The sequence below is a fragment of the Penicillium oxalicum genome, chromosome VII (assembly GCF_001723175.1).
Source record: "Penicillium oxalicum strain HP7-1 chromosome VII, whole genome shotgun sequence".
Taxonomy (NCBI): domain Eukaryota; kingdom Fungi; phylum Ascomycota; class Eurotiomycetes; order Eurotiales; family Aspergillaceae; genus Penicillium; species Penicillium oxalicum.
This window is the reverse complement of record NC_064656.1, coordinates 24,748-42,894: the sequence shown is the minus strand read 5'-3', so window position 1 is coordinate 42,894 and position 18,147 is coordinate 24,748. Positions and strand designations below refer to the sequence as shown.

Here is an 18,147-nt window from a genome sequence, read left to right as displayed (position 1 = left end):
GCTGGAGAAGAACCACCGTCAGGCAGTCGACGTTTGGATGTAACCCCCTCACCCTTTTCGCTTCAGCTCGATATGGACCCTCTTGAAATTGCCGTCTTGGGTGGAAATTTGGTCAAACCAGTAGGTGCAAGCCTGCTTGGTGTTGCAAGACTGGGCTAGGGAACGAGTCACATATGACAAAATTGGGCAACCCTTTGAGAGCCATTCTCCACTCGTGCTTCAGAATCCCCCAGGGAGGAGACTTTCCATCCTGCCGGACGCTGGATGAGCCACTCATTTCCCTCAAGGATGAATTCCTCGACGGGGGCCGACTCAGCGCAAGGTACACAAGGTTTTGGAAGCCTAATGGTGATCCGCACAAGGCGACCCCCGGATCTCTCCACTTCCACTCCTCGGCCGGGCTCCCGTGAAGACACGGAGCCCACTCCATTGTGCCGTGAGTCCGGGGTAAAATGAATTGTGCCACTGGCTGTTTTCCTCAGAAAGTGGTTCACGATGAACGGCAGCCGGCTCAAACAGAAAGGTGAGGTCAAGGATTTCCGACCCTTTATGAAACTACGGGCATACAAGATCCTTCCCAGAGCGGTCACTATGCAGCCTGCGATCATCTCATCGATTTTCTTCGTTTTTACAAAAAGATTGAATATTTATCGTCTTCCTGTCGACCTCTTACTGAGATAAATGATCCCGAGACACATCTGTTCCCCCACTGCTTATTGAAGGAAAGGTAGGAGCGCAATAGCATTCTACTCCGTATCCAAAGCCAACGATGGGTGCCACACAGGGGACTCTTCAGATCTGTACACTCACCCGCCAAGTCCCAACGGATCATTTCTGCATCGACTTTAACCGTTGCTTACTGCGGGGTATCTGGGGTGCATGTCTCACACGGCTCCTCGAATCCGAATCCCCTATTTTCAAGCCTGCAGTCCCTTTCCCCCATGGGATTGATAGATTAGGAGTTGCGATGACACATTCTCCACATACCCCCAGACGTTGCAGAGGTGACACCGGGGCTGGAGATGCCGGCGATGAGTTGTCTGAAGTCTGTCTGAATACGGTTGATACTCTCCCGGGCGTTGAGAAAAGATTGGTGACCACGATGTCTGAACGAGACCTGCCTGTGTAAATGCATGAAACAACTCGCCTCTTCACGATTCGGGAGGCCCGTAGAATTATTCAGAAGCATGAAATTCGTCTCCACGACCCGCGATCTGCAGACTAGGCTCGTTTCTGGAGCTGGGGATAGACATGCCAAACCTACCTATCGGGCAAGGCACACCAGTGGATCTCTATCTCCATCTCCGCTCCTTGACCAAGGCCTCTCAGGTGGGAAAAGCATCTCCCAGTGAATCCTCTTCGATCATTCGTCACTCTGTGCAGGAGTCGTCAATGCCTCTTGTGACTGAATAGGAAAGGGCGGTACTGTTCGATTCAAGAGAGTGAATATGATATTTACTATGCCTTTTTAGACACGGTGTTGGTCCGATATCAATCGATATAAGACTGTCCCGTCCACAAGGAATACCGGTACACCAGCAGAGTGAGCAGAGAGTTTCAGTGTGAGGCGCCTGAACAAAGCCATGGCGCAGCTTTCTTTTCTTACTCTCGCCGTACTCGGGCTCAGTGGTACAGTAGCAGCGCAATCCTCCTGTGCCTCTGCCTGGTGAGTTCTACCTACCTGTGTGTCCTGCACTTTGTTGCAGAGGGACTGACTCCCAGCACACAGGGCTCAGTGCGGTGGGAGCAACTTTAATGGGCCAACTTGCTGCGTCAGCGGGTCGAGCTGCTCAGTTCTGAACCCATACTATTCTCAATGCGTTCCCGGGACCCAGGTCAGTCCTCTCCAACCAAAGCACCTTTGGAGCCGCGCTCAATGGGTCATTATTATCATAGGTTCCTGGATCCGGATCTGGTTCTAGTTCTACTCGTTCCTCCAGCACTACCACGGCAGGCGGTACGGGTCCTAGCACCACCGCTACCGCTGGAGGTGGTGCTGCAGGCACGTCGAAATACACCACCAGTACTTCTTTCCCTGCGGCAACGGCTACCCAACCAGCATATCCCTCGGCCGACCCGAGCTCATGTGGTGCTTGGACCCTGGTGGACAATGTCTGCTGTCCAGAGTACTGTTTGTCGAACAACAAGTCCGAGTCGTGTACCAGCAGCTGCTCGGGTGGCTGCGGGACTCCTCCGTCGTCCATGTGCAAGTCTGGCACAATGTGTACGCAATCCCCCCTCGCCTCTTTTTTTCGTGCAATTAAAATACAAATACTAAGAATCCCATCAACAGGGGGCGAACAACTTGAGGTTGGCACGGACGAGGACTGGCATTATAGTGTGAGTCCACAAACGGGCCCCTTTCCACCGAGAGAAATATTGCTCACCAAGTCCATATCCAGCGCTCAACACATTTTGGTCTGACCAGTGGAGGCGCCTGTGGCTTCGGTCTGTACGGCCTTTGCACCAAGGGAAGCAAAACTGCCAGCTGGACTGATCCCATGCTGGGATCGACCTGCGATGCCTTTTGCACGGCGTACCCGCTGTTGTGTAAAGATCCCTCGGACGTCACCCTGCGAGGCAACTTTGCCGCGCCAAACGGTGACTATTACACCCAGGTAAGGGGAGATGGCACCCAATCTCCATCAGCCATCGGTACTCTCGTGGTCAACCATCTTGCTTACCAGAACCTTTCCTCCGGCAGTTTTGGCCCTCTTTGATCGGGGCGTTACCCGGTAGTCCTGATAACTATCTCTCCTGCGGTGAATGTTTCGAACTTATTCGGACCAGAGCCGACGGTACTGAATACCAGGTGGGAGACTCTGGGTACACTGACCCCATTTATCTCGAGGTCGTAGACAGCTGCCCGTGCAGCGCAAATTCCAAGTGGTGCTGTAAGTGACCATGATATGAAACTTCTTTGTCGGGAGCACACGTGAGACTGACGCGAAGAACCCAGGTGGCTCGGGTGCTGATCACTGCGGCGAAATCGATTTCAAGTATGGCTGTCCACTGCCCGAGGGGAGCCACCACATGGATCTGTCCGACATTGCCATGGGTCGTCTGCAAGGGAACGGCAGTCTGACCGATGGAGTCATTCCCATCCGTTACCGGCGCGTGCCCTGTCCGAAACCCGGAAACGCCTACGTCTGGCTGCGCGACGGAGGTAGCGAGTATTACTTCGCCCTCAGCGTTGTCAACACCAACGGCGTGGGCTCGATCACCACTGTGGAGGTCAAGGGCAAGGGCTCCAACTCTTGGGTTGCTCTGAAGCGAGACCCCAACTACACAAGCAGTCGGCCGCAGGAACGCTATGGTGCTTGGGTGGTCCCCCAGGGTAAGGGGCCTTTCTCGCTGCCCGTTGGGATCAGGGTGACATCCCCGGACGGCCAGCAGATTGTGAATGAGAATGCCATCACTTCCTTCACTGCACCAACCGGGTCGGTGGAAGGATTTTACTATATCGACCTGGGAGTGCAGTTCACTTAGTGCTACAACCCCTTTGGTTGTACGAACCACACTACACCTTGAGGGAGCTCGAAGATTGACACATGCGAATGTTGTTGAATCATGTTTGATGCAATTTGACGCGAGAATCTCCCACTCGATTCCAATTCATGGCTCAAAGAACCACTTTTCTTGATTTGGAGTCTATGGGTGTATTTCACAGCTACGTAAAAATGTTGTGCAAGCGTAAACTCTGATGATAGCGGTGAATACTCACCGTGTCCGCAACCTAGGGACCGCCTCTGAACCCTGCCACCTCGCGCTGACGTTCCTCTCGTTGCCTGACTCCCGCGGCTCAAACCGGTGCTGTTACACAGATGGGGGTGTGCCTGAGGGTGAGGTGTGAAGCCTTATTAATCAGGCGGTAGGCACTGCTAATTTGAGCTTTTGATGAAAACAGCTCGTGCCGGAACTCGCCAATCAAAAGCTACTGTCAGCTACGGTAACATTGCAGCTCCCCCTCCTGAGCCCCTCGCGGGGACAAGAACGATGACATCACCATTCTTGAACCGCCCACACCACCTCCACTCAGAACGAGCTTCACGCGGTGAGTCCGATAGACAAGCCACACTTTCCACGACACCTGAACCACTGACAACCCCCATCTGAACCGGGGGAGAGGGGGCGCATGTCAAAAAATAGCTGCGATCGGCGATGAATGACCTCAGATTCCAAGTGGCGGTGGTCCAGTGATCCCCATCGCGCGCTTCCAATCAATCGTCGGACAGATCTGAGTGGACAATCGTAGGGCTGGCTGCCGATCTGTCCGTGTTATATCACGTCCACCGGTGTATCAGAAGTGGTAGTAAGATCGTAATGGTATCACCCATTGTGCGGTTGCGTTCTGGCGCATGCAGGCATGTCTCTGACGCGGTTCACCCTCCTAAAGGAAGTGGGAGAGTGGAAAAGTGGAAAGGTGGGGAGTAGTCCGGCCATGACGACAGCCACAGGAGAATATTGCCGACGGTTTCTCCTCGCTGGCAACGGCGCAGTTATAAAGACAAGCTCTGGCCCCACGACTTGCTCAATCGTTCTGTCTTTTACTTTTGCATTACAATCACTCATCGCAAACGTGATCCCCTACTCACTCGATCAAAATGGATAAGCTCTCTGGACTGGCCTCAAAGCTCGGTGGTGGCAGCAAGACCGAGTCTAACCAGAACGCCGCCGCAGGCAACGAGGACTACCTCGACAAAGGTATGTATGCACGTCACTGGTCGGCGATTTTTCCCCCTCATCGTGTGCTCCGTGCAAAGATCGTCTCTGCTCACATCTACATTCCTCTGTAGCGCTGGACAGTGCGGAGCGCAAGTACGGAGGCGGCCACGTGGACCCCGCGAAGATGCGCTCGACCAACGAGAAGATCACCGACGGTGTCCGCAATCAGTTCGAGAGTGCCACTGGGTAAGTCAAATCACTTCCTGAAACGAGCTTGCTTCTATTCATGGTCGCAAGTGTGCTTACATCCGATTTTCTGTCTTCATAGCAAGCACGTCCCCGAGAAGTTTTCCAACTAGAGTCACCCACCAGCTGGATCGAGGGACATGCGCCCTGGACATCTAATTTCACGATACGATCACGATTCAATTCTCGATAAAGGCGAACCATGCCTCGGTAATATCTAGCAATGATTTCAATGAATCCTTCAAGAAACACCAACAAAGAGAAAAAAGCATGTTTGTGGAAGCCTCCGTAAATAAAATGTTAGAAGTGCTGTAAAATCAAGTCAGATAATAGATGACACGATACATGAACGCATCGAGCAGGATTTGTCTCCAGATCGTCTGTAATCCGCAAGACTCAATTACACGTCGCTTACAGCACGCTCTTGCGTCTACAAGCCAAACTTGAGCAGTTCCTCCCCGCTCCGTTTCACTATTAGCTTGGGAGAGATGAAAACCGTGAGAAGACTTCGGGATCAAATTCGCGGCAGAGAACAAATCAATACCCCCTTCCTCTCTCTCTCTCTCTCTCTCTCTCTCTCTCTCTTCTCTCTCTCTCTCTCTCTCTCTCTCTCTTCTTTCTCTCTCTCTCTCTCTCTCTTCCCCAAATCAGTATTTCTTGAGATGAGAAAGAACCGACCCAAGGCCCGTTCCAAAACTCCGTGGACGCAAAAACCCATTGTGTATCTGACAAATTTGGAGATTATTAGAAATCCTTTGCTGCATGACAGGGTCTGCAGATGCGCCTCGGCACGCCGCGGTCGCGCGTTCGTAGTACGTTTCGGCTTTCCCGTAATCCTGTGCAGCCATATACAGATTCCCGAGGATTTCGAGGGCGCCTCGTGTCTCGGGATTCTCCAGGCCCCGACGTTGCTCGACCCAATTGAGGTACCGCACCATCCAGGGAATAGCCTCGGATGGGGAACTTCCACCCAGGTACGAAGGCTTCATCCCTTGCAGGGCGTACATGACGCCCATACTGCCCACAATCTCCATTGTCAACGGATGCTCTGCCCCCCAGGTGTCTTCGCAAAGAGCCAGTGCTCGACGATAGGTCTCTGACGCCTCCAAGGTTTGCTGAGCACGCGCCTGCGCGCGGGCATGCAATGACATGGCTCGAATCGTCACCGGATGTCGATCACCCAATTCCGCCCGCAACTCCTCATAAATGCGAGCTAATAGCTCAAATGCCTCCTTTAGTTCCTGAGATAATATAAGATGCGACACAATTGTCTCCTGTCCCTGGATCCAAGTCGTGTATTCCAAGGTATCGAGCACGGCGGAGATCACCCTGATGTGCTTCTCGCCCAGCAATCGCCGCAGGGAGTCAGTCAGCTTCTTGGCAGCTTGGACGGCGCTATCCTTGCGACCCAGGAGGTTATACGCCAGAGCCAAACGCCGTCGCGTCTCCAATGTGTCCAGATGGTCTTCACCAATGCTCATCTGTTGACGCGCAAGCGCGTTGGCGGCAACTGACTCGGCTTCCTGATACTGACCGCGATGGCACACGATCTCGCTCATTAGACTCTCGGCGCGGATGGGTAGCGGGTGCTGATTCCCAAACACGCGACGTGAATTGTCCGTCACCCACTGGCACCATTCACTGGCCTTTTCAAAGTAATTTGCTTGAAGCTCAATCTCCGCCAGCTGATATGCTGCCGTCAGGGTGCTGGCGTGGTCGGCACCAAGCAACTGCAGATGTTCTTGAAAGATCTCGTAGTCCAGAGTTCGGGCGTCGTCCCATTTGCCGCCATTTTTTAGCTCGGCAGACCTGATCGATCGCGGGTCCTTGTCCAGGGGCGCAAACAGCGCTCCAACCACTTTTGGTCCAGACTCGATTGCCCGCCCAGAAGGTGGAGAATATGGCGCGCTGCTGTTGGAGTGCAACCGCGGTGGGAGAGGTGGAGGGCCACCATTGCCCGCCTGTGGGACTGGCGAGGGCTGCGGAATGAAGCCTTGCTCGGACAACAGAGCTTGGTCAACAAGTTGTTTGATGTTGCCCTTGATAAGTCGGTACATTGGGCCACGGGATCCCACTTTGCACATCTGGGAGTGATCGGCATCGAGTTTGAGCTGCGTTTCCCGAAGACCTGATAGACCCAGCACCGCCGATTCTTCCTCCACTACCAGCTGTAATCCATATTTCATGAGCCAAGATGCCGACACCGAGCAGGCCAAACCCAAGTGCTCCTCGAGAACAAACAGAGTTGTTACTTACATGACTGACAGAAGCTGGACCCGCCCCTGCGAGCAGCACTTCTTTTCCTTCAATGAAGCTGACAACTCGATAGTCTTCGAGTTGATGCCGAAAGCGATCGCTCATCTGCCGCGTAAACAAGGAGTTATGCTCCAAGCAATTCAGCAGATCGTTGCTTGCATGACCCGTAGAGACAAAACGGGCCACTCGTGCTGCGATCTTACCCAGCTCAACTGCTTTGGCTCCCCGATGAGGCGTACCGAAAAAGACCAGGCCAGAAGTTGCGGTTCGGATCGAGCCGTACTTGGGGTCTTCTTTTGCATTAAGTAATGCCTGTGACCAGCAAAATATTGAGAACCAAAGTGAGCGCCTCATTTACCCAGCGCATGGTGGGTGATATCCCTACCTGTTTAATCACTAGACCCCCCAAGCTATGGCCGATGAAGATAATCTTCGGGGGCATTGATTGCTTTATCCTCTTTTGTTAGAACTCTATCAACTGGCAAAAATCGCAGGGGTCAGAGCAGACACGTACCGACTGTGGAACTCGCTCCATGTCTAATAGGTTGAGCAATGTATTGGCATGGTCCTTGATGCTCGCCGTCGACATGCTCTGCGGATTGGTGACGCTTGAATTATACCCATAGACAAAGATGCGCGCATAGGGAATATCCTCCGCGAGAAAGTCTCTTGGCCAGAACTTGCCATTTGCATGAGTCCAAGTCTGAAACGGATGATCATTCCGACCGCGTGGATTCAGACCGTGGACGAAAACGAAGCTGTCGCGAGTGAGGTTAGCTGTGGAAGGTTCTTTCCGCCCCACGGGGTCTCTGGAGATCTACTGACTCTATTTTGTGAGCTTCTCGAGGAGTGTATACCTCTTGCAGGAATGGTAACTCCCATTCTGTCGAATCCTGCACCGACTGTGAGATCTTTGAAAACATTCGGGACCATGAGTCTCAACATACCATTCTCGGAACGAACAAAACCGTACACAACCAACTTGAAGGCGAGTTGGAGGAGAAGACAGAATGCACCCAGAGGGTCTCATCCAGCAACGGCCAAGGCTGAAAGCCATTCCTCGCTTGACTTCGCCCGATACGAGCACGTCACTCCATGTGACCTGCAGTCAGACGGGAGATTCGGGCTTGCCCAGCTGGCCAGGATTAGGTCGGCGGCAACCAATGACCATCACATCTGGCGCTAGTGATTCGGTAACGTTTGCCCGGAACGGGCAGCTGAGGCGGACGATTGCTAAATGAGAACATCTTTGATAGCACTGAACGAATACATGAGAGCAGAGTGATTTGAGCAGACGTGGAAACACTCGCTCCATTGCACCCATCGAGACTGCTCGGGGTCAGATGACGATTCGTTCACATCGACTGACCGGATCTACCTAATGCCTGCCATCGTGTCCAGTTCGCGGTCTGCGCTTTAACAATGTAACGCTAGTCTCAGCCCCCACCCGTCATGCCTCGTGTCTGCAGCGGCGCGTTCTGGACCCATGCACTCATAACTTTGCTGGCGGCGCTATCTCGAGAGAGGGGCCTTCGTATCAAGACATGGACTCTATTTGGAGATAAGGTGAAGAACCAGCTAAGGCGGGGCGCATAAGGACAGTGGGTTTTGCCCAGCGCGCACCCTTGTTCTGGCATCCGGCCTCATGGATCGGCCTTGGCAAGTCATTCGATTTCCAATGTTCGCTCTGGATCTACTTGCACCGGGATCATTAAGAATATCCAGTTACATCGAAATTCGCACACGCCAGGCGTTGCCAGGCATTCGTGCTTCGTAAATGACGGCTTCAAAGCAGTGGCACGGGGCGAGCCCGCGGGCAATGTTCCTTGCCAAGCGTCCTCAGCCCCAAACACCCGCCAAGCCACTCGTTTTGTGAGTCTGGATGATGTGAACTCCTGGTGGAATGGACCGCATCGCAGGGATTTCATACTGTCGGGTTGACACCCCCTCCCCCTCCCTTCCCCGGCACATTGTACCGACGACTTTCTTCGCTCAAGTCGAATAGCCTGTGATGTGGAGTTGTGGACTGGACCGTTGATGTTCTGTATATTTATTTGCGGGTATTTACTAGCCAAGGACCGTGTAGGTTCCGCTTTGGTTGGGTCTCTTTTGAGACCGCTGGACGAATGGTAAGATATACGTGAACACGTAACGTTTACTCTGCGTCTTCGGAAGAAGGTACAGCTCGCAACCTGCGTGTTCATAGTACGGCAGTCATTGCAAGGCAGGTAGGTAGGGATTACCGTTTATTCTAGAAACTCGCTTGCAACTTTCAAAGATGAGGTAGGTATGGATGGGGTACGGCGGTAATGCCAGACCTCAAAAACTATCAGACCAGGTAAAGACTGGCCCTGTTGCCTTGAAATACCCGACCCATATACGTATGTACCCATTCCTGCCTCAAGCAAGTCCGAGATGGCGATGCAACAGGAATTGGCCGCGCAGAGTCTGTCTATTATATACGAGCCTTTTGGCAACATTCCGAATCCACTAGCCGCGATGAACCGTTCCGACTGGATGGCACATCGATTGATGGATTAGCCGTGAAGAAGTCGGCTGGTCGAATCATCAACTGGAAGATCTCGACCGGCATCACTGGCCAATCCTCTACGCGCGGATTATGAGTGATGCCAAACGTGTTCCAGATGACAACATCTGTGTCGGACACGCGATCCCCGCGACGCGCCGCATCAGCCACTCCCTCGACCTCATGCTGACTCTGCAATGTATAGCGTCCACCAGCATAAAGCTCGCCATCACGGTGCCTGGTCACCCAAACGTGATGCTGGGCAAATTGTGCGCGACGAGCCTGCACAGATTTGGGGTCCGCCAGGAGCAATTGTGTCGCGAGGGGAATGAACTTGTACCCGACGGGATTCCCACTGATCGGGTTGAGTTTGTGTGGGTTGACCATCTTGATTGTACGGTTGAGGTGAGGGGCGGCATCTATGAAGGTGGCTTGGTCGACGGTCTTTTTGTTGACCTGGTAGAGATTCCCGTGAGGGTTGGTCGCCGCATTCATAGGGACGGGATGCGACTCTTCGACCATAACTGAATTGTTCGTTCCATCGATGGCCGGATCCATACGGACGCAGAAAATGTGCTGATGGTTTTGCGCAAGGACTCCACCGCTGACGACGTTACCATACTCGCTCGTCTTGCCATCATCAATGTTGACCACATTGAGAATGCCCGTCGCCCGCGATTCCACGGTGATACCACCGGACTGGTCAAATTTGTACGCAAAGATGTACTCGTAGTTGGCCAAAGTGATGATGAACTGGATGACCAGTTCGCGGTGCCGTGTGACCACAGCCCGACCCGTACGCCAATTGGAGTGTTTCCATCCGATCCCATTATCCTGTTCGTGTAAGCAGATAGCATTGGGCAGTTTCTGAGCGGTGCCATCTGCCTGTGTGATCACCGCGTCAAAGTATTTGATCACACCAAGGCAGTCACAACCCAACGACAGGTTGTTCGCCATGTTTCCGCCACCGCCATCACCGAAATCAAAAGCCTGCTTCCGATGAAATGGTGGCCGAGGGTCGGCGTATGGTACAGTCTGAGTGAAACCCAAGATGAGCGACTGTCAGCTTCGCATTCGCTGTGGCAGTACAAGGGGGAATCGCGTCGGAAAAAGTGGTCTTACCATTTCACTTATCGCCAGACGGTGCATTACGCTGCGACCATCGTACCAGACATCATGTATCGTAGCTCCTTCTCGTGGATTGAATGCCACTCGAAAGCGCCATCGCTGCCACTCCACCAAGGATTCGTCTGTTACTTTGAAGGACGGTCCATCCGGCTGGACCACATTCAACGGCTTGAGGTCTTGGCGAGTGCCTTCTGGCAGCAACTCGGGTACATACTCGGATGGTTTGCAATGTCCGATGATGTCGGCCTGGAATGTTTGTGCCGCCAAGCCATCGCCTTTACCCCCTGTTGCGGGACGGTCGACGCGGATAATTGTCTGAGTGTGCGCATCCATGACGGGGATAACGGGCAATGGATAAGAGTAGAAATTCGAGTCCGGGTTCCCCGATCGAGTGTCTCTGGCAAAACAGAGACCTTGAAAGTAGCGCCGGTTCTCGTCGGTATCATCGAGACCACCGTAAGGCCAGGGCTCAATCACTACCTCGAAGCCGTCGGGCAAGCGAAATTCCGCCAGGGCGGCTTGAAACAATTCTGAGCTCATACAGCGATCCACCAAGACGTCGAACTCGCTTCTGTGGCGGTTCATTCGAGCCGTCAGTTATCCATCGCTGGGGCAGTCACTTGCAGTGAAGTTTTTTCCGTGTTGGTGAGAGGATGAATCACATACAAGGTTAGACTGGCATGGTGCTGTTTACCCACAACGGTATGCTTCACACGCTTCGAGTTCACTACGTCGACGATGGACTCGTGAAACTGTGGGATCCGATCGCTCCCTATGACATCGTACTGACAAAGGGCCCATCGAGGGGGCCGGGGAGTTGTTGGACTCAACCGTCCGGCGTGTTCAACCATGAGAAACTCCATCAATTGCGCCTTGGGGGGCTCCTGGAGAAAAATCTCACGAAAATCGATGACTGTATCAGGATGAGCCTCTCGAACGACATCGCGGGCGAGATTTGTCTCGGTCTCCGAGAGAATGGCGAGGGGATGAATCATGGTCACTGAGAAAATGGGACTAGCGACGCCCACAAATGAGGATAATAAGAACGACGCTGGTATCTGAGGAGAGACACTTCCAAGTCTTTCGAGCGGAACCTGGCAGTTGCGTCGTCTTTATGCTCCTGAAAGGTTTGTGTCGACGACAGAGGCTCACGGGTGGGCTCTGAGGCCCTGATTTAACTAGAATAAATGGAGCTTAAATGCGGTATCTTCGGCTTGCACTCTCAGCCGAAGTCAACTACATTTGCCCTTGCAGAGTATGTCTCGCTCTCCCGCTGGCCGCTCCGCGATTTGCATATCCCTATCATCCTCCATGCGTCCCCGTTAGCTGTTTGTGTGATGCCAAAGTTCCACAGAACCAAGTCCAATCGGAGGGTCATGTCCTCAAATCCAGATCAGAGATTCGTTGCGATGTCTCGGAATGTTCCGAGAGCTCGTTCCGTGAGGCTTCACGAGATGTGACAACATCAGTCTACCCAGTCATTCGCTTTTCCGCGAGTGATCCGCGGGGTTGAGATTGACAATACCGCTCTGTAGATATCGTACGTGATTTGTTATTAACAGACTTATCGAGGTATTACTAGCGTTCTCGCAGAGCAGCATGTCATGATAATATGTGGTTGACTCGAGCCCAATGCACTACCATCTATGACATTCCCGGCGTCTTTTTGGTGATGCATGGAACGTCCCGCGGCCCTTCGGAATCCCTTCGGAATCTGGACGGAATGACGAAGGGCGGGGAAGACTTGAGTGGAGCCAGGACCTCCCTCGGTTCCTCTCTTCTTCCCGCAACAATTCACGTGGCGATCCAGTCCACCAACTTGTTGATCAACTGTCCCCTTCCTCTCGTTCGGCTCACTCATATGATTCCGTCATTTTTGTGCCGATAAAGCCTCCATCTCCTCGCAGCGTTGTGGAGTCAACTCAGTGGTGAATACCACAATGGGTTAGGTAGCTATCGGGTCAAAGCTGTACTTGCTTTTAGCTCCCATTGTCTAGGCGGAGGGGCGACGGCTCAGCCACGGTCTCTAGGCGGGAAGCCTACTTGCTTGAACGAGATTGCGCTGAGAACCGGCAGCCAGCCAATCCATGTCGCCCATCACCAATTGAATAGCCGAGGCACAATTTGGGAAGCTTGTCAGAACAATGGTCATCTTTCTTGGTAGTCAATCTTTTACGGCACCCGAAACTGGGCCCGCATTGATGTTCTGCGACAATTTGCCCCAGATATTGACGCTGGTGTGCATGGTCATGTGCGATCTTTGACCTACAGAGCGACACGCCGCTCAGATAACATTACCATGTCACTGAGGATACCAGAGATGAGGAGCTGACCGGCATCTTAAGCATATCTTCAGGAGCAATCGCCCCTCACCGGTGCATGGCCGACAAGCTGGGTTTGGCCCGAGGGCCCCAAGCGACCCCACTTGATCTCGTGAAACACCCCGCGAGCTGGTGTTGCAGCCGAGATCTCTGGTGAACAAAACTAACCCACGGAGCCTTGAAGCCGCAGAATCCAAATCACAGAAAAATTGTCGCCTTGGAAAATGACCAAGACCGGGATCAGGACCATTCACGTGCCCCATCTGGGGGGTATCGACGCGGCATATCAGATGCCACGAGAATACAACCCCGCCAAACCGACCGTCGTCTTGATCAATGCCTTCACTACCTCGTCGGAGCTCTACCGCGCTCAATTTGAGGACGAAGAACTTGCGGCAGCCGTAAATTTAATCGCAATCGAGCTTCTTGGCCATGGACAGACCCGGACCACGCGAGAGCACTGGACATACTGGGACACGGCGGAGATGAATCTGCAGGTCCTGGACGCGATGAAAATCGATCGTGCCTTTGTCCTGGGAACGAGCCAAGGTGGTTGGGTGACGGTGCAGATGGCCTTGTTGCGACCGGATAAGGTACGCCACAAACAAGAGGCTTGTCCATGTGAAATCTGTGGGGTCGAAAACGAGGACTGATAGTCTCACCCGATTGTCGACTTCTAGATTCAAGGAATTCTCCCCCTGGGTACATCAATGGACGGTGAGTCTGAACGTACCCGAAAGTTGGACTGTTGGGATGGTCCAGCGATCGTTTCGAGCTTCATCAAACAGTGGGCGAGCTCCGAGCCCACCGCCTCCTTCGAGCCAGACGACGCGTATTGCGATTCTGTCATGAGCATTGGACTGAACAAGGTCTCGCCCGAGCTTCAAGAGTTCTGGAGAAAGACCATCAAGGCCAACTATCAGGGGGAAGAGGGCCGTCAGCGTATTCGCATGGCAGCCATCAATCTTGCAGAGCGAGGGGGATTGCATCTTCGCCTGCCAGATGTGCGGTGTCCGGTCTTGTGGTTGCACGTACGCCACGCCTCTGCCCGGGTCATACTGTCCCACTACCTCCACATCACACGAGATGACTAACACATGCATCATAGGGCACACAAGACGCCGTGTACTCGCTGGCGAACGCGGAAGAGGAGATTCAACTTTTCACATCGTCGCCCTCTGCGAACCTGGTGCCTATCGAAGGTGGGGCGCATTTCCTCAGCGCGTCCCATCCGCGCGAGGTGAATGCAGCCTTGTTGCAGTTTGTGAAGGCCCGTCAATGAGTCAAGAACGCATCTTCATGGGAAATCAAACCAGCTGTGGCATGGAATTTTGCCTGGAAGACTTCAAGTCCAAGATGATTCTGATGTTAGTGGATATGGAAGGTCACGTTACAGGCTCATCAACTTTTTTCTTTCCCAAGACAGGTCAGAGTCATTCAACTCAACCATGCCCTTTTTTCAATCACCCAAATGAAGCAAGGGTCTGGCGGCTCAAGTTGTATGCATTGAAGTTGACACGAGTTTGACCTCGTGTCCCCACCTTACGGTCTTCAAGAATCTGGAAACCCTATTGCTGGGACGTAGGATAATCCGTTTCCCCACGAGTCTCTTCATAGCGCTCACGTGGAGGTTTTTCTTTATACATCATTGATATCTCTGCATACCGGGTCGCCAGTATCGCCGAGAGGATCTCGCGATGGTAGGCTAATAATACTATTGAACTACGCGGACAGCCAAAACCGCCCATTGGTCCAGGTCGATACCTGACCTTAACTGAGCGCTGATGACGATGTTCGACAAAGCGCGAGGAACTGTGTTATTGCGGCTGGGCCACCGCTCGACTGTACCTCGGTGTTTCTCTCCCTGGGCATTCGGTCTGTGCGTACTACTGTATTACTGGATATCCGGGCAGTGTGTTTCCCTCGTGGAGAAACTCCACGGACAGTGTAGACTAGTCGTAACAGTTCTTCACGTTGAGAGATATCCTCCGGAACTTCCTGTTTGTACGATGGAGGTCTTTTGTGAAGAGTATGGACTCCACAGATCTTCAGAACGGTACTTAGTACTATCCTCGGTGGGACGTCCTTTGTTCCGCTACTGACCTTGGCCCACCTGTTTCAGGGAGTATCAGCGATCGAGCCAGGAAAAACTGCACCATGCTGAGCGGGGCTGATGTTATAGTACTAAAACTATCTTCCACAGTGACTGAGTCTCGACTACAGCGTCTGTGGACGAAGAACTGATCGTCGTGCCCGTCGAGGCAACGCCCCCACTTGGCGCGGCGCAACTGCCGTTCGGCACCAATCGGCGGCCCGCGTGGAGCTTTCAAAGCCGCTGGGAGGCTCGAGTCTCCAGCTCTTGACTTCCTTGCCCTGGACTGTGTCTCCTGCCTCCAATTCCAACTGGCAGAGGTTTTTTGGTTGCCGCGTTCGTTTTGTGGTTCACCCAAGTATCATCTGGGTGCCAGGCGATTGGAGGCCGGGTGGATATCCATCTCAACCGTTCACTGGTCTGCCGGCTCCGCATTCCTTCCATCTTTTCTTCCGTATCCCTTCCCATGTGCTGCTTTGGCACCCGCGGCCCACCTCCCCCCCCAAATGGTAAAGTAGAATCGTGGGTGATAGCTGCGAATAAGACCATGTCCACGCTCCCAGGAAAAGCCTTTCCTTCTCTGCTGATTTGCCTGTCACAAAGAGAAATCGGAGAGGATTCTAGCGTAAGTCTGATGGTCGAATGGCCATGGGGTGCACGCATATAAGGAGGGCCAAAGCCTGTCCACCCTACGGCGGCTGGTTCCTGTGCTCTTCCACCCCCTCGCGCAACTCACAATCCAACCGTTCTCAAACCTGCCCACGACAGCGTTGGACCACCATCAGGCTTCCTTGCAAGGGGATTTGAAAAGCGGGCCTTTCGTCCTAATCAACTTGATCGACCGACACACCCCCACCGGACCACAACAGTGACACGATGGACGTGGAACAGAACGCGGGGACGGGCCTTGAGTCCTCAACCAAGACCAAGGATCATGAGAAAGAATACACTCGCTCAGTCACGGAAGATCGTTCCCTCGGTCACGGCGATAATGACTTGCTCAGTGGAGAAAACGTTGATTCGGTGCTGGCTGCTAAGATGATCTTGGTGAACGATGTAGGTGGCCCGGAGCCAGCGCATGTGGTTCCCTCTCATACGTAGACATTTGTCGGAATTGACGCTGAAGCTGACCCTGGAATAATGGTCTAGGCCATTGACGAGATCGGATTCACCAAGCACCACTGGAAATTGTTCTGCCTCAATGGGTTCGGATACGCGGTAGATTCATTGATCCTGCTGATTCAGTCTATTATCTCCCATCAAGCCCAGCTGGAATTCCGTCCTGGTTACTCCACCGGGTTGACAATCGCAGTTTACATGGGCATGCTGATCGGTGCCATCTTCTGGGGCTTCTCCGCAGACATCATCGGCCGTCGTTTCGCCTTCAACGTGTCCCTGTTTGTCTCATCGATTTTCACCATTGTGGCTGGGGCAGCGCCTTCGTGGGTCACCCTGGGCCTCTTTGTGTGTCTGAGTGCGTTCGGGGCTGGAGGAAACCTCGTTTTAGACACAACTGTCTTCTTAGAATACCTACCGAGTCAGAACCAGTGGCTCTTGACTTTGATGGCGGCCTGGTGGGGTAAGTGTTCCCAAAATCTAGCTTGAGGCGCAAAGAGACAAAGGGATTCGTCGAGGTGACGGTGAATGGCTAACTGACGGACTCGCGCCGTTTTTGCCAGGCCTGGGACAGTTGATCGCTGGCCTCTTTGCGTGGGTTTTCCTTCCCAACTTTTCATGCGACGAAGAGACAAACTGCACACGAGCGAATAATCAAGGCTGGCGCTACGTCTGGTATGCCTCGGGGGCGCTCGTTTTTGTTCTTTCGATCCTGCGAATCACCATTATTCGACTGGAGGAGACCCCCAAGTTTTTGCTCTCCGAGGGGCGAGATGCCGAGGCCGTTCGTGTGCTCCAGAACATTGCAACCAAGCACAACCGGCCTTGTGGGCTCACACTCGAACGCTTGGAGGCTTGTGGCACAGCTCAGACGCGCTCTGGAGCTGCAGTCAGTCTTTCCAAGCGCCTCTTCTCTCCCGGAGAAGTCATGACCCATCTTCGCGGACTGTACTCCACGCGCCGTATAGGTCTTTCGACCACACTGGTGTGGTTCTCGTGGCTCTTGATCGGTCTAGCATATCCACTGTACAATGTCTTCCTCCCGTCTTATTTGTCCACCCGGGGGGCTGCATTGGGGCAAGATAGCCAGTATATTACCTGGCGAAACTATGCGATCAACAACACATGCTCGATCTTTGGCCCCGTTCTAGCAGGATTTATGTGTCGCTCTCGCTGGTTTTGGGGTCGCCGGGGAACGATGATCATTGGGGCCTTGGTCACTATGGTCTTCTTCTTCTGCTACACGCAGGTTCGCACAGCCGGCCAGAATCTTGGCTTCACCTGCGCGATTTCATTTTGCCTGAATATCTACTATGGTACTCTCTATGCATATACTCCAGAGGTATTGTGATTCCCCCGAGTCGGGCGCACCTTGCGAATTAGCCCATATTCCTCTGTTTCACCTAATTCATACTGATCCGCCCCGTCCTTCAGGTCTTTCCATCTGCACATCGTGGAACCGGCAACGGTATAGCCATTGGACTGAATCGGATCATGGGCATTGTCAGTGCGGTGGTGGGGCAAGCTGCCAACGTGAGTTGTCATCAATGACCTCGTTCACCAACTCTAGAAGATTATGTTGCTAAATCTGATTACCCTTGGTAGACAAATACCCCTGTTCCCATATTCATTTGCGCTGCCTTATACATCATCATGGCCGCTGTGGCAGCGGCATTCCCGTTTGAGCCATACGGGCGCCGTAGCAGCTGATGTTTGCCACCTTCCATGACAGTGCTTCTCGCTCTGCTTTGTAGAGCAGGAACAGGCACAGGCTCATTGCGGGCAATCGAAATCTC

At 53.2% G+C, this 18,147-nt stretch overlaps 6 protein-coding genes across 6 annotated transcripts; 4 read left to right on the top strand and 2 right to left on the bottom strand.

Moving 5' to 3' along the window:
- Nucleotides 1-1,583: 1,583 nt before the first annotated feature.
- On the top strand, nt 1,584-3,489 carry POX_g08542 (uncharacterized protein; the record flags this gene model as incomplete). The annotated part of the gene is made up of 7 exons (XM_050117313.1): nt 1,584-1,666; nt 1,730-1,835; nt 1,897-2,224; nt 2,294-2,340; nt 2,403-2,618; nt 2,705-2,894; nt 2,960-3,489. The coding sequence occupies 7 exons, from the start codon at nt 1,584-1,586 to the stop codon at nt 3,487-3,489; spliced, it is 1,500 nt and encodes a 499-aa protein (XP_049965457.1).
- A 1,115-nt stretch (nt 3,490-4,604) lies between these two features.
- POX_g08541 (uncharacterized protein) lies at nt 4,605-5,024 on the top strand (the record flags this gene model as incomplete). The annotated part of the gene is made up of 3 exons (XM_050117312.1): nt 4,605-4,704; nt 4,797-4,911; nt 4,994-5,024. 3 exons carry the CDS (start codon nt 4,605-4,607, stop codon nt 5,022-5,024), a joined length of 246 nt encoding a protein of 81 aa, XP_049965456.1.
- Nucleotides 5,025-5,558: 534 nt separating this feature from the next.
- Nucleotides 5,559-8,117, bottom strand: POX_g08540 (uncharacterized protein; the record flags this gene model as incomplete). The annotated part of the gene is made up of 6 exons (XM_050117311.1): nt 5,559-7,079; nt 7,168-7,479; nt 7,553-7,615; nt 7,682-7,925; nt 7,993-8,060; nt 8,115-8,117. 6 exons carry the CDS (start codon nt 8,115-8,117, stop codon nt 5,559-5,561), a joined length of 2,211 nt encoding a protein of 736 aa, XP_049965455.1.
- A 1,505-nt stretch (nt 8,118-9,622) lies between these two features.
- Nucleotides 9,623-11,817, bottom strand: POX_g08539 (Copper amine oxidase 1; the record flags this gene model as incomplete). The annotated part of the gene is made up of 3 exons (XM_050117310.1): nt 9,623-10,753; nt 10,817-11,393; nt 11,489-11,817. The coding sequence occupies 3 exons, from the start codon at nt 11,815-11,817 to the stop codon at nt 9,623-9,625; spliced, it is 2,037 nt and encodes a 678-aa protein (XP_049965454.1).
- A 1,550-nt stretch (nt 11,818-13,367) lies between these two features.
- On the top strand, nt 13,368-14,425 carry POX_g08538 (uncharacterized protein; the record flags this gene model as incomplete). The annotated part of the gene is made up of 3 exons (XM_050117309.1): nt 13,368-13,736; nt 13,824-14,174; nt 14,252-14,425. The coding sequence occupies 3 exons, from the start codon at nt 13,368-13,370 to the stop codon at nt 14,423-14,425; spliced, it is 894 nt and encodes a 297-aa protein (XP_049965453.1).
- A 1,686-nt stretch (nt 14,426-16,111) lies between these two features.
- On the top strand, nt 16,112-18,061 carry POX_g08537 (uncharacterized protein; the record flags this gene model as incomplete). The annotated part of the gene is made up of 5 exons (XM_050117308.1): nt 16,112-16,291; nt 16,385-16,814; nt 16,915-17,693; nt 17,786-17,884; nt 17,957-18,061. The coding sequence occupies 5 exons, from the start codon at nt 16,112-16,114 to the stop codon at nt 18,059-18,061; spliced, it is 1,593 nt and encodes a 530-aa protein (XP_049965452.1).
- Between the last annotated feature and the right edge of the window lie 86 nt (nt 18,062-18,147).